General features: G+C 43.5%; 1 protein-coding gene across 2 annotated transcripts in view; it reads right to left on the bottom strand.

Moving 5' to 3' along the window:
* Window positions 1-7,320, bottom strand: part of Prss23 (serine protease 23) — a 9,570-nt gene extending 2,250 nt beyond the window's left edge. Inside the window, exon 1 of one of the 2 annotated variants that reach the window (XM_055623595.1) lies at window positions 7,210-7,320. In XM_055623595.1, coding sequence (XP_055479570.1) covers window positions 7,210-7,216 — 7 coding nt within the window. In that variant the 5' untranslated portion in view covers window positions 7,217-7,320. Of the gene's footprint in view, window positions 1-6,273; window positions 6,406-7,209 lie in introns of those variants that run through there. The other variant, XM_055623596.1, reaches the window with a different exon arrangement.
* Window positions 7,321-13,195: the final 5,875 nt, after the last annotated feature.

Raw genomic sequence — 13,195 nt, forward strand, 5'->3', positions numbered from 1 at the left:
TCTTCTTCTTCTTCTTCTTCTTCTTCTTCTTCTTCTTCTTCTTCTTCCTTCTTATTTCTCATCCCTATTACAGTAAGTTCTTACATAACTTTCTGGGCAACATGCTCATTTAGATAGTAAATCTAAAACACACTTTACTGGGCAGCAAAGGCGTCTGGGAGGGGTGGAGTCATGCTAGGAATCTTATTTTTCCTACATGATGCATGCGTTTGGAAGATGGCATGAAAATTTTACAATTTTTTTTTGCTTTGAAATTGGAAAATAATATGTTAGGCATTGCCATTTATCCAGTCCTTGGGAACATGGGTGCATTTCACCCCGATGCACTGAAGTTCCATATTCTTGGGCATGGCGGAAACAGCTGTTGGCCTGTGAATCACCATCTTTATACTTGCGTACAAATAAATAATTGTAGACATTTGAATTATGCTGCAAAATAAAGGGATCACTGTAAGAGATATGAAGTCTAACACTGTACCTAATAACTTTATGAGTATTCCTGTTGATTATTTATTTGGGTGTGTGTTCTATGGTTTCAGCTTGTCTAATGCCTTCACCTTGGACCCCTGTTAGCATTTGAAAGTCACTGGGTGAGCACTTGCGTTGCTGGAAGAATAAATTACTGTTTTGGTTCAGGAACTATGTTTCCTGAACGGTACATAGTGACTTCCAGTGACAGATATGCACAGATGATGTCGTGGCTTAGACAAAGGGTACAAAGTCAGATGCAGTGAGAAGAGCAGTGAGAGGTGCCACTGGAGGGAGCTGGGAAGGTAAAATGGCGTTAGTAAATTAAGAGACAGAGAGGGGGACACTTAGAAGGAACAACACGAAAGAGCAGGGAGGTAGGCAACTGTGTATAATTCAGGAATTATATTCAGCTCATAGGGGTGGACAGAGAAGATGGGAGAGGCAGCGGGTAAGAACCCCTCACAGAGCATTGTATATACTAAACACAAGAATACAGTTTTATCCTGAAAGATGTATTTAAAACCTTGATCAATCATCCCTGGAGAAAGGCAATAACAAAGAGGGCTGGTAGTGCTTTCATCATTGCTCAAGCATCAGTGGGCTCTGACTGGCTCCAAATCTTCTGGTTCAGCTGACTCGGCGGGTAGGATAATTCATTCACAATCAGGCATCCCAGAATGGGATGGGAGGGGGTATTTCTCAAGAGGCCAGCTACGGGAACAAAGCAGGAACAAGAGGAAAACAGTGATTTCCTTATTTTCACTCTCTTCCTCTTGTAAGGTACAGACATTCTGGCACCTTCTGGGTGCTCTGTGCTTGCTTTACTTAAGGCTGGAATCTCTATTGTTCTGTCCTAGCCTATCTGAGCAGGCCAAGCCACATTCCTAATATCCACACACATCCAAATGTATGTTCCACCTCCTCTGCTATCTCCTTTGCCTCAGTCCCTTGAATTCTATTTCTGCCAGAGATAACAGGAATGGAGAAATGAAGAAATGAGATCCTTTAAAAAAAAAAAATCTATTTCATTAGGATTTCTTAACTCCTTAAAATTCTACTTCTCTCCATCTTTCTAAATAGAAATCTTATCTTATTCCATTACTTTGGGAACACTTAGGTACTTGCGGGGAGGAAATACATGTAGCTGTTTCCTTAACATCCTTGAATCATGGAGTATATCCTTGAATCATGGATAGGTGCACATGCGTATCAGCCTGTGCTTGTTGGGGAAAATAATGTCAGGACTAGTGCTTCAAAGTGACCAGGGAAGGTGTTCTGATGCTAACAGTGTTCACTCTACAATGTGGCGATAACACTTTGGGAGATCTGTGGGATATGGTGTCTGTCTGACTACCCCCCTTACTGGCTGAGGATCCAGCTCTTGAGCTCAGCGGGGTTTGAAGAGCCTTTGCTCTGTGGATACCTGCCTTGACTGGCCACTCCAGTCACACCAGAATCTCTGTCAAATGTGATCTACTAAGGAAACCAGGTGTCTCCCTCTTAGACTACAATACAACTACCCCCTCCTTCCCTTGACTAACGTGGAGAACGTTAATTCTTCTAAGCCAGATGCACCAAGTTTTATTTCATATTATCTTAAGGAGAAACAGAATCCAGACAGCCAAGCTGTCAAGTGTCTCTCTTTTTAAATTATGACTGTGTAGGGGAGAGTAGGAGATGAGACATCACTATGCTACACATGTCCTAAAATACAAATAGCTGGGCGTGGTAGCGCATGCCTTTAATCCCAGAACTCTGGGAGGCAGAGGAAAGCCAATCCCTGTGAGTTCAAGGCAAGCCTGGTCTACAAAATGAGTCCAGGACAGCCATGGCTATACAGAGAAACCCTGTCTGGCAAAACAAACAAACAAACAAACAAACAAACATATAATAATTTCAGTGGACAAGAAGAGCATGAAAGTTAAGATATGCTAACACCAGAACATGAAACTTTGAATTCCAAAATCTAAAACACAATAGATAAGTAGAGTCTGGCTTATCAACTGTACCAAAATTGTACTGCTGATTGCCCATAGCTTTATCCATTTACCTAAAAATGAAATGATTTATTGCAAATGGCAGAAAAACTGTGAAATTACTGCAAAAACATTTTTTTAAAAAATCAGACTAGGAACTTTGCTCTAATGAATTTGCCTCTCAAGCAAATTAAGCCCTCTTTCCAAGTGCCTTGTTTATACAGCAAGTCCCTATTTATTTAAAGAATACTTTCTAATGTCCCAAAGTACACCCTACTTCACAAGTGCCAACATGACATCCCCCCTTAGTCGGTGTTTCAAAAAGAACTAACATCTTTAGAAACCAGTCAAGTGAGCGGTACTGCGTGGAAGGGTACCCAGTTTTCCCTGGGTTGTGGGTGCTGGGTAGTCAGTCAGTTTGGCTCTCGTCCTGATAGGGTCAAGTTTGCTCCTTGGCAAAATGGTAGAGGACTACGTGCCAAGAACTTTGGAGATCACTTACAAATGAAAGAATGCTGAGGGTCTACTAAATGATAAGCTATTACCAACTCAAATTCCTAAACTTAAGTTCTGATCATGTAGCTGGGACTCAGGGAGAAGTCGGCCATCTGTGGAAAAGACTGCTCTCCACTTAGGGGAAGAGCACAGCCTTCTTTATATAAGATCAAAGTTTGGTTCTGTGGAAGCACTATTCTGTTAACTTGAAAAAAGGCTTAGAGGTTCCCAGTGTTGTTGAACTGTAGTCACTGAAGTGATACGACCTCACACAGACAATCTTCATTCCGCATTTTCCTTGAGGTTCCTGTCTGCCTGTGAAAGTTAATCCAAACATAGAAAATGATACATACTTCAAGAAATGAGTGCGGGTCATTTTCTCCAAATTGGTTCGGAATATTTGGTGAGCAACTGAGACGTTAAGCTGGATGTAAAGTCTTCATGTGGACTTAAAGTGACATCTGCTTATTAAAGTAACAAGAATCCAAAGTCATTTGCTTTGTCATCTTATTTAAGGTGGTCTATGCATAGGCATTCAGGGATGTAAACAGATGGAACATACTCAGTCCCAGTCCCATAGCTGGAAACGTGACACATGTACTACTTAATTTTAAATTGTCTAATGATTAAAAGTAGACTGTCTTGTTCTCGTAGAGCTGTTTGGAAAACCCACATCTTTTAAAGGAATGAAGATTTCCAAACCTCATCTTCTAAATCTGGAGAAAAATATGTTAGGTCTATTACATTCCCTTTCTAGAAATGAACCTTTACAGGATGCAGATTCCTCATACACATAAATTATCTTCTTCCCTTTCCAGCTAAGTGTTTCATGTGTTACACTTCACCTAATGGCGAAGCAGAACAGAAAAGCAAGGTGAACAGTTATTTTTTCACCATGCTTAGAAACACAGAAATTGCATTTCTTTTCCAGTTCTGGCTATCCTCAGACTCATGAGAGGACTGCATACTCCCTACTTAGGTTGCAGTACTAGCCACTATCTCTCTAGTGTCTCAAAACATTTATGTTTTATAACTATATATCATAAGCCCAACAATACTTTTATGGCAGAGGGACTTTGCACATTATCAGACATACCAATGACAATAATCTTTCTAGGGACTGATGGACTGGGGTTGCCTTTTCTGTTTCTCCACATGGCAATCTTCAACACTGCAACAATTCAGTTCTCCTCTAGGGGAGCAGTGTTTGAGAGACTAATTTAACCCCTGTAAGCAAAAAACTGCTATAAGGGAACACCTAATGTTTTAGACATCCATTCCCTATTATACAAAGTATGACTTCCTGTGGCCACGATAAAAGGTAAGAAAATACATGAAGGTGCCCATGCTAGACACCATTTGGAAGGATGACAAAGGGTCCTCCGTGAGATCTTGTAGCCAGAGAGCCTGAGCAATGAGGCTCTGCTAATTCCCAAAGCAAATGCCTAAAAATGAACAAAGCTCTGCGGATACACTGAAACCAGGCTTGCTCTCATTTTCCAGAGTCACATAACCCATTAAGGCAAACAGACCTGATCACATGATAGCTTAAGAATGATGGTCTTGTCGGGGAAACTGGAGGGGACTTAAGAAGCCCAGCAATTCAAACACAGTCACGGTCACCCAGAGTTTAACTTCTTCTCTCTCAGGTTTTAGGCAAAATGAACCACCCTAGTGATCCCAAGACAACTTCGCAGCAGATCGGAACACAGTGCATAATGTTGTCAGTGGTGAGAGCATGAGAAACAAATTCCCTGGAGTCATCTGGAATTAGGCATGAATAATGCCTGGCGCACTTGCTCCTAGAGCATCCATGGGAAGGGTGCTCGGGTGAACCTGAGACCATTAAACACTGCAGACCTGGGCCAACAATGTTCTCAGACACACTAATGGACACTTTGGCACTTATGCTACAGGCAGGAAAACACACCTACATTCACTGTCTACCTGAATAGTTGTCAGTGAGGCAGAAATGAGATCCATAATAATTACCTTGGAAAACTGCTCCCCTTCCAGTTCAGAGACAGCATGACAAGTTCCCTACTGACAGCTTATAATAAAGGAAAAATACAGGTGAAGGATTTATTCATTAGTACACGGTGTACATATGGGCACAAGCGCTCAGAAGGAAATGAATGTGGTGTCTTCTGTGGAATATTTTCAGCCCCTTCATCCTACCTCCAATCCAGCCCTAAGACACCCTAAAACACCAAATGCTTATTGTGTAACCCGGGCTAACCTCAAGTTCACCCCCTTCCTCAGCTTTCCAAGTGCTGGGATTCACAGGCTTGCACTCCTAAGAGACTCCTAGAAAGACAGTTAATAGTTCTTTTAAATGCTCTCCTGCCTGCCCAAGTATACTCTTGAAACAATGTCTAACAATATCCTGATACTAATTTGCAATAGGGATTTTTGGCCACAGCTAACTTCAACTATAAATTCAACTCTTCCCCCAGGGCCTCATGAGGCGATTCTAAAGTGGCCTACCTCTCCCTAGGGAGTTTGCTAGGACCCTCAAGTTCAGTTTCAAGAGGTGGGAGAAGCAGTTCCTATTCTGACTGGGATACTGAAGCTTTCCACCAGCCACGTCTGTTTCTGAATTCTCATGCGTGTCACCCAATGAGCAATAAGACAAACAGGATTTTTATCAGAGGCTTTTCTCAAGAGACGCTTTGAGGGAGGTGGGAGGGGGAGGGGTGCTGTTGCTCCAGCTAAACAAGACTTCCCCTCCTAAAAGTTCTAGGGGAGGAAAAATCTTTTATTTCAAAGTTAACGATTAATGATAAATGACTACAGGCTGAAGAAATATTTGTTTCCAACAACTGTTGATAGTTCACACAGTAATTTTTTTTTTTTTTTAGGATTAGCGAGCTGCGCGAAGTCATCATCCAGATCAGAGCCTGCTCCCAAGCTGTGTTTGCTGACTTTTTCTTGCTTGTTAAGGTGTGTTCATAATCACGTGTCAGGTTAAAAATTAATGCTCAGAGCGTGATGGAATCAGATACTGCATGTGCAAAACTCAAGGAAAGCAAGAGGTAGAGGAGGAGGAGGTGGCGGTGGCGGCGGTGTGTGTGTCCGTCGAGTCCCAGAACAACTTCCCAGACGCCGCTTGACTCCTTCTTACCAGCACCCTGCATCCCAGACGGCCTCCCATCCACTTTAAGAGTGACACTGCGTGGATCCAAACGCCCCAGAGCGGCGCGTATCCCGGGGAGGCTCTGCAGCCCGCAGCCACCACACCCCACGCGCACCCGGCCCTTTGTCCCGCCTCGGCCCACGCGCAGCTCCCCGGTAACCAGCCGGAGACGCCAGGTGCCCGCACTGCACTCACCCGCGTGGAGCAGCCGGTCGGGGCTGCGGCCGGGGCGTCGCTCAGACAGGTGTGGGCGCCCGGAGACGGCGCGCGGCTCCCATGCCTGCTCCGCGGCGCGGCCGAGTGCGAGCTCGCCCGCGGCTCCCGCAGCGCCGGGCCCGCCCCCGCCCCCTCCTCCCTCGGCTCCCGGGCCCTCCCGCCCCGCCCCCGGCCTCGAGCCGGGCCGCCCGCCCGCGGTCGCCGCCCCTTCCTCTCGCCGCCCGCCTCCAGCCTCAGCCTGCCATTCGGGAGTCCTCGGACCCCGCGGCTTGGCGCAGGTGGGGCTCTGCAGCCTCTCGCCATCAGCGGGTCTCCGCCTCGAAGAGGTCCCTGCCCCCGGTCCTGCCAGGGACGCACGCACCCTCCGGCTCTCGACAGTGCACACCAAACTCTAGGATTCTGGACTGCCTGTGTCTGCAGAGGTGCTCCAGCAAGGGCGGTCCCCACCAGCCCTTCGGCACACCGGGTGCGCAGGGAGCTCCCGGGCAGGTTTGGGAAGTCGACGTCCAGTTTCTGAGCTCCTCACCCATGCACATTCTCTGCTCCTTAAACGGTGGTGACCGAGCTCCTCCCCACCTCTAGGGCTTCTGGAGAACAGCAGTTTGTAAGCCAGAGGCAGGAGTACCTGCAGTCCAAGCACTAGTGAGCTGGGGCCAGAGCACAGCAGGGGATTAAGGGCTCTGCAGCTTCCCGGAGACGGGACTGGTGAAATCCCTGGCCTGGTCCTTACTGGGGCAGCAGGGCACCAGCTGGTGGAGCCACCGCCTAGCGGGTGGTGCCTGCCTGCGCCCCTAAATCACTCCAAGGAGTCCACAGCTGGGGGTCTTCTCCAAGACTGCCTGGTGACTTCACTATTTAAATATTTAATGCTAAAGCCTTGGTAGTCTCCCACAGAACATCAACGTCTGAACTAACCTTTCATGCAGGCCACGAGGATGAAAAGGGTGAGGCTGCTGTGGATTTCCCCTGAGGACAGGAGGATTGGAGAGTCCTACTCTTGTTCGCAGACAGACAGCTACTGAACGGTTGGGCAAGGTTTTTGCCTAAAGGTCATTTTCCCCCTCCCCCCGTCAATCCCAGAGTAGCCTTCCTTTTTCCTGTCAAAACCTGCCCTCAGACAGGGAGGGCCTAACAGCCTAGTCCGTACCAGGATGTTAATGACATGCCCAGTGAGCTAGTGTTTGCCTTTGCTCTAAACAGAAAAGGCCTGGGCACATTAAAGGAAACTAGCTTTGCCCATCACTTAAACCGCAATACTTATTTAGGTCTCCCAGTCTTAGCTTAGAAGTTCTTTTAAAGCAACCTGTTAATGAGACTATGTATACATAACGCCAGGTAAAAACTTAAACTTTTGAACAACTCAAGAATAAAACCAAAACTGACTTTTAAATTGAAAACAAAAATTACCTTCCAGAACAGTACAATGTAGCTTAATACTGCTTCCTCAGCTATTGACAGTATATGGCTGCTGACTGCCAGAGGGGTACCCTTAGTTTTCCATTGTGCCACCACTCTTGTGGTATGTGAGCGGCCCTTAAGGATGCTTTCCTCTTACTTCTAGTCTCCCTTCTGTCCACCATATCACCTTTGTTCTCCCTAGGTCTCTTTCTTATTAACGTATCAATGAAAGTGGCAATCCAAAGGATAGCACACAGAGACACAGGGAAAACATTAGTTCTCAGAGATTTATGGTGGTTTGAATGAGATGCTTCCCCCCCACCCCCCGTAGTAGTCTCTGGCATTTAAAATACTTGGTCCCCAGTTGGTGGTGGTGTTCTGGTAGGCTTGGGAAATGTGTGTCACTGGGGCTGGGCTTTGAGGTTTCAAAGTCTGGCACCATTCCCAGTTCACCTTCTCTACTTAAATCCCAGCTTCCTGTTGCTTCTGCTGCGGTGCTTTGCCATCATGGACTCTAACCTTCTCAAACTGTAAGCCGAATAAACTCTTTCTGCTATAAGTTGCCTTGGCCACTCAGTATTATCGCCGCAATAGAAAAGTAGCTTAATACTGGTGGTTATCTCAATGATTAGAATATGCTTACACTGTTTTGTTTTTTTTTTTTTAATCAGACACATAAATCAAATTAAATTATGGATCTCCAAGGGTTTATAGCTCCCAACAGAGCTATATTTATGGACTTGAAACGCCTTATGACTAAGCCAAATAAAACCTGGTGGGGTTCAAGATACTCACAGAAATGACAAAGTCAAGAGAATTATTATCAAAGAAAAAGCCAGAAAAACCATTCAGCTTTCTTTGCTCTTAGGTAACTTAATAAATACTAACTTTAGAGGCCACATAGCCATGTGACATGGTGTTAGCTGCTACCAGCTTCAGTACTGAATCCCTTCTGATGTGTGGGCTAACAAAGTTATTTGCTATGACTAAAATGGGATGAAAGACTTGGCCTCTCTGTTTTTATATCATGTCTATCCTTAATCTTGGAGTTGTAGGATACTCAGCTCTACATGTAAACACATTGAGCACTGAGAACTATTTTGTCTAAAACTTTAATACAGGGTTAACTTGACCTCTTACATGTGGAGCTGATATGCTCTTTGGTTTTTTTTGTTTTGTTTTATTTTTATCTTACTCTTGTACTTTCTCACCACCTCAACCCCTCTAGTCTAGTCATCATGAGGCTTCAATCAAACCATGGAAGCAGGGTATTCAAGCAAGATGATGACACCAGCAGCAGAAGGGGCTCGGTCATTCTTGATTTAAGCATTAAAAATCCTAAGCCAGGCAGTGGTGGCATACACCTTTAATCTTAGCACTCTAGAGGAAGAGGCAGGAGGATCTCTATTTTTGAGGCCAGCCTGGTCTACAGAGTGAGTTCCAGGACAGCCAGGGGTACACAGAGAGACCCATCTCAAAAACAAAACCCAGTCTTTTGACTAATGAACGATTTTCAAATTTTAGCCAAATTTTTTCCCCCAAAACTAAATAAAAGCTTGTGGCTTCCTCTCTTGAGTGGAGCCGCTTGATCAACTCCTTTGTTCTCCCAGTGAAGGAGCTCTGCCTGCCTATGTATGTGTGGCAGTGTTGCTGTTTCCATGTCACAGGGTCCCACAGCTATGTGTGGGTGCCACGCCAGGGCCATCTACAGACTAGCTCTGTGGCTTCTCTCCTAACCTTTCTCTGCCCAGTAGCGTCTTCTATACAACCAGGGCTTTTTGGGGGTTGTTTTAAAGGTTGAATAAATCAGTACACAGAAAGTGCTTTAAAACAGTTTTTTTTTTTTTTTAACATGGAGAGAACAGCTAATAAACATTAGCCACACTAAATTCATTGTGCAAAAAGGCAGTGTGTTGAAGCATTATCTTCCAGCACTACCTCAGCATGTTTTATTGCTATTTTTTTTAACAGTGGAAATTTTCAAAGTAGAGCCACAGAGAACGAATATTACTCCTATCAATCATAAAGAGAAACTGAGGCACAGAAGGGCCTAAGACCACATTCTTCTTTCAGTCATTTCCACGTGCTATTGTCTTCTCCCCAAGCAGTGAACCATCAAACAAGAGTTCTCAGTTCAGATGGGCATACAGAGGGCCTAGGGCTTAAATACGACTCACTGGCGTTTAAATGTTTTCTAGGTTTGCTGCAGAAAAATAATTGGCGCTTAGATCATCTATATGATGGCCATATGGTCAGCAACATGATGGATTTGTAGAGTACTTTGACCTTTGAGAGAAACGCACTCTGTAAACAGCAGGTGTGCTCATGCTGAGCATGGATGTTTGCTTTTTTCTTTCTCTGTGCTTGTCCATCTTCCCCCCAGGGGAACAGCACCCAACCCCCTAACTGCTTTTTCAAACCTTTTTATGTGTACTGCAATTGAGGAGTTAAAAGTGCACTCAGGGAGAGGCCTGCAAGTTTACCGTCTGTCCACTCTGTTTAAAATTTCTGAGACTGTGGGACACAGCAAGCAAATGCCCCTGACCCTTTTGGTGCAGGGCATTAGATGATATGGACATAAACCAAGATGCCACACAAGGAAGGGGGAAATACAGCCTAGGTCAAGGAATAAACATGAGCTAGAAAATGTAAAAGAGAGAATCGCTGATTCTTTTATGCCAGGTCAGAAGGCTTCCCCTGGGCTTTGAGATTTGAACTGAACCTCAAAAGGTAAGGACCCAGGAGTTTCATTTTATTGGTTTTTCCCCCCACTTTGAAGTGATGGAGATTGGATACAGCACTTTGCTCACACTGGTTTAAAGCTTTACAACTATGTCACACCTCCAGATTCTCAGCAAGGTTTTAACATGCATCATCTTACTGGCTCCGTAGAACCAACCACACTGCAATATGATGAGAAGAGAAATGAGAAATCTGCAAGGTTAGAAGGAGCAGAGCTAGGACTCGGCTGTAAAGATTATGGGTGTGTTCCATAAATTCACGCATTATGCATGGGTGTGTGGAGTACATTTTATTGCATATAATCTTCAAGATAAACAGAGAAAGAGGGATGTGTTAGTCTGTCATATGACTTTGTGAAAGATCACCACAGACTGAATAATTTATAATGAACAGATGAACAGAAACTTACTTGGCTCATGAGTCTAGTGGCTGAGCAATCTAAGTTGGAGGATTAGGATCCCAAGCTCTGCTCTAGTAGACAGCACGGCTGAGACTTCTGTCCTGTCTCATACCTTAGCTGAGAGTTTGTGCTACACCAAGACCCTCTTTTCTGTTGCTTCCAATAAGCAGCTGAGTCAGATGCTGCTATCCAACCAACTCTCACTGCCTTCTTGGGAGCATGCTACCTTTTTTCCCAGTTGGGTAGGTGCTCATCAGGACTTGTTAAATGGACTCACATTAGCTGGAACCAAACAATAATTGGAAACTAGAGCCACGGGACAATGAGAGACCCAACATCAGCTCTAACCTGTGATACTCAATTTAGGGCTTATTTTATACAAGGCCAGGATCCATACACAGCTTCAGCAAGCTAGTCAGTTTGTAAGTTATCAACCAGATTACATCAGAGGAGATCTATTTCCTGGTCAAAGCTCTCTACAGTATAAGTGTGTATTGAAATACCACACAGTACCCATAAATATGTACAATGCCTATGTTTTAATGTAACATTTAAACATAATTTAAGTAAGAATCATTTCCGCATGCTCTCTTACTACTTTGGTGACGTTTGTGAAGTGTTACGTGGAGCTAGTAGTTTGCTCCGTAATGGCCACTGTCAGCTCCACACGGTGCCCAAGAAGAAGGCTAGAATAAGAGGTAAGGAAGGAGACAGGGGAGGGAGTCTTCAAAACCTATCTGAGCCATAAAGAAGGCGTGCCCTCAAGCACGCCATCTTGCTTGGACATCCCTTGCTCATTGCCCTTGGCTTCTCATCTGCAGTCAGAGCTCCTAGTGACGCCCGCTTAGAGTCTGAGAGTCTGAGTCTGTAATGGGATACACATTTTTTTTTTTTAATCTTTAGCCAACAGGGTTTGCCGTGGGTATCTAAACCATAGAAGAATGTGGAGCTCTAGAGTCTGGCTGACAAGTTACAATTCATTTGCTTGTTGGGTGGCATCAATAATGGGAGCGACTCTCTGTGCCTCAGTTTTCTCATCTGTACCAGGAGATAACCGAAGCTGCTTAAGGAGCTCATCAGTACAAAGCATTCAGCACAATTCTCAGCATGAAATAAGCTCTATGTTTGTATCAGCTACGGTTATTGGTAATAATCCTTGTCACTGCTGTTAAGAGTACTCATTAAGTGTTTCAAAAGTTACTGAATGAATGAATTACATTATTATGGTATCAATCCTAAATATTTAATCCAAAATTTCTAAGAGTAAACTAATTCAAGTTTCTAGTCAGTTCTCAGATGCTTTTATTGATGTGATCTATAAGTGAGAATACTTCTCTTAGTATTTACTTTAGGAAAAATTACAGATTTAAGTTATATTCTTCCTCTAATCTTCTCTATGACATCACCAATTTATTTAGTTAACAAATATCTATTAAACCATTAATACTGGCAGGCCTTTATGCTTATATTTATTAGTGTCTTAAGGGAAGAAGTTGATTTTCTTACTTTCAATGCTATACTTAAAATCTTACATGGTTTTTTTAAAAAAAAAGCATAGCAGATTCCATAATTAAATTAAAAAACTAACAAGTTGAACCACTAATGATATAAATCTTTCAAGCATCTAATAAAACTAAACAAATATATTAAAACTTTTAAAAATTCTTAGTTTTGTTAGTGATTATTCATTATAAGTGTTTAAAAATAAATGCCATCATCTCATCAAATACAAATACATGAAGGTGTAAAATATGAGTGTAACTTACACATATTATTAAATATCAAATTTTCACAATGGAACCTGGTGACAAACAGAACCTGAATGGCAAAGGAAAGCTTCATTCTAACCCTGCTGTGAAGACCAGATCGAGCTAAAACGGCCAAGAAGCAAAGCAGACTCGGGTGCTGCTGATTTCCTGTATACTGCGGGCACTCTTCTAAATGGAAAAATTAGAAACATTTCAAAATAACTACATGTTTCTCATTTTCTTTGGTCAAGTTTGAAAAGTCTCCAGAGGACAACACTGGGTTTCTCTGGTGTGTCCTAATTCTATAAAGAGGCTCATGATCAAGAACAAAAGAGAAATCAAAGATTTTTTTACATTACAAAAACTTCTCTCCAATTGAAAAGCATTTTTTTTTAAAAACTGTTTTGTTTTCAATTTATGATTATATTTATCCACAAATACTGTAGCCTCTTTTCTCTCTTACAAGAATCAAGCTTTTATGTGGTTAAGTATGGAGTCTGGGTGCTCGGATTCAGTGTCTTTCGTGAGACTGCTTTTCTGTCTGGCAAATTCTACTCAACCTTCAAGCCTCCCAAACCCTCGTGGGCTGGATGTTTTGCTCTCAGGGAACTGT

Source organism: Psammomys obesus, unplaced genomic scaffold (genome assembly GCF_907164565.1).
Source record: "Psammomys obesus unplaced genomic scaffold, mPsaObe1.curated_primary_1811, whole genome shotgun sequence".
In the NCBI taxonomy this organism is placed as follows: domain Eukaryota; kingdom Metazoa; phylum Chordata; class Mammalia; order Rodentia; family Muridae; genus Psammomys; species Psammomys obesus.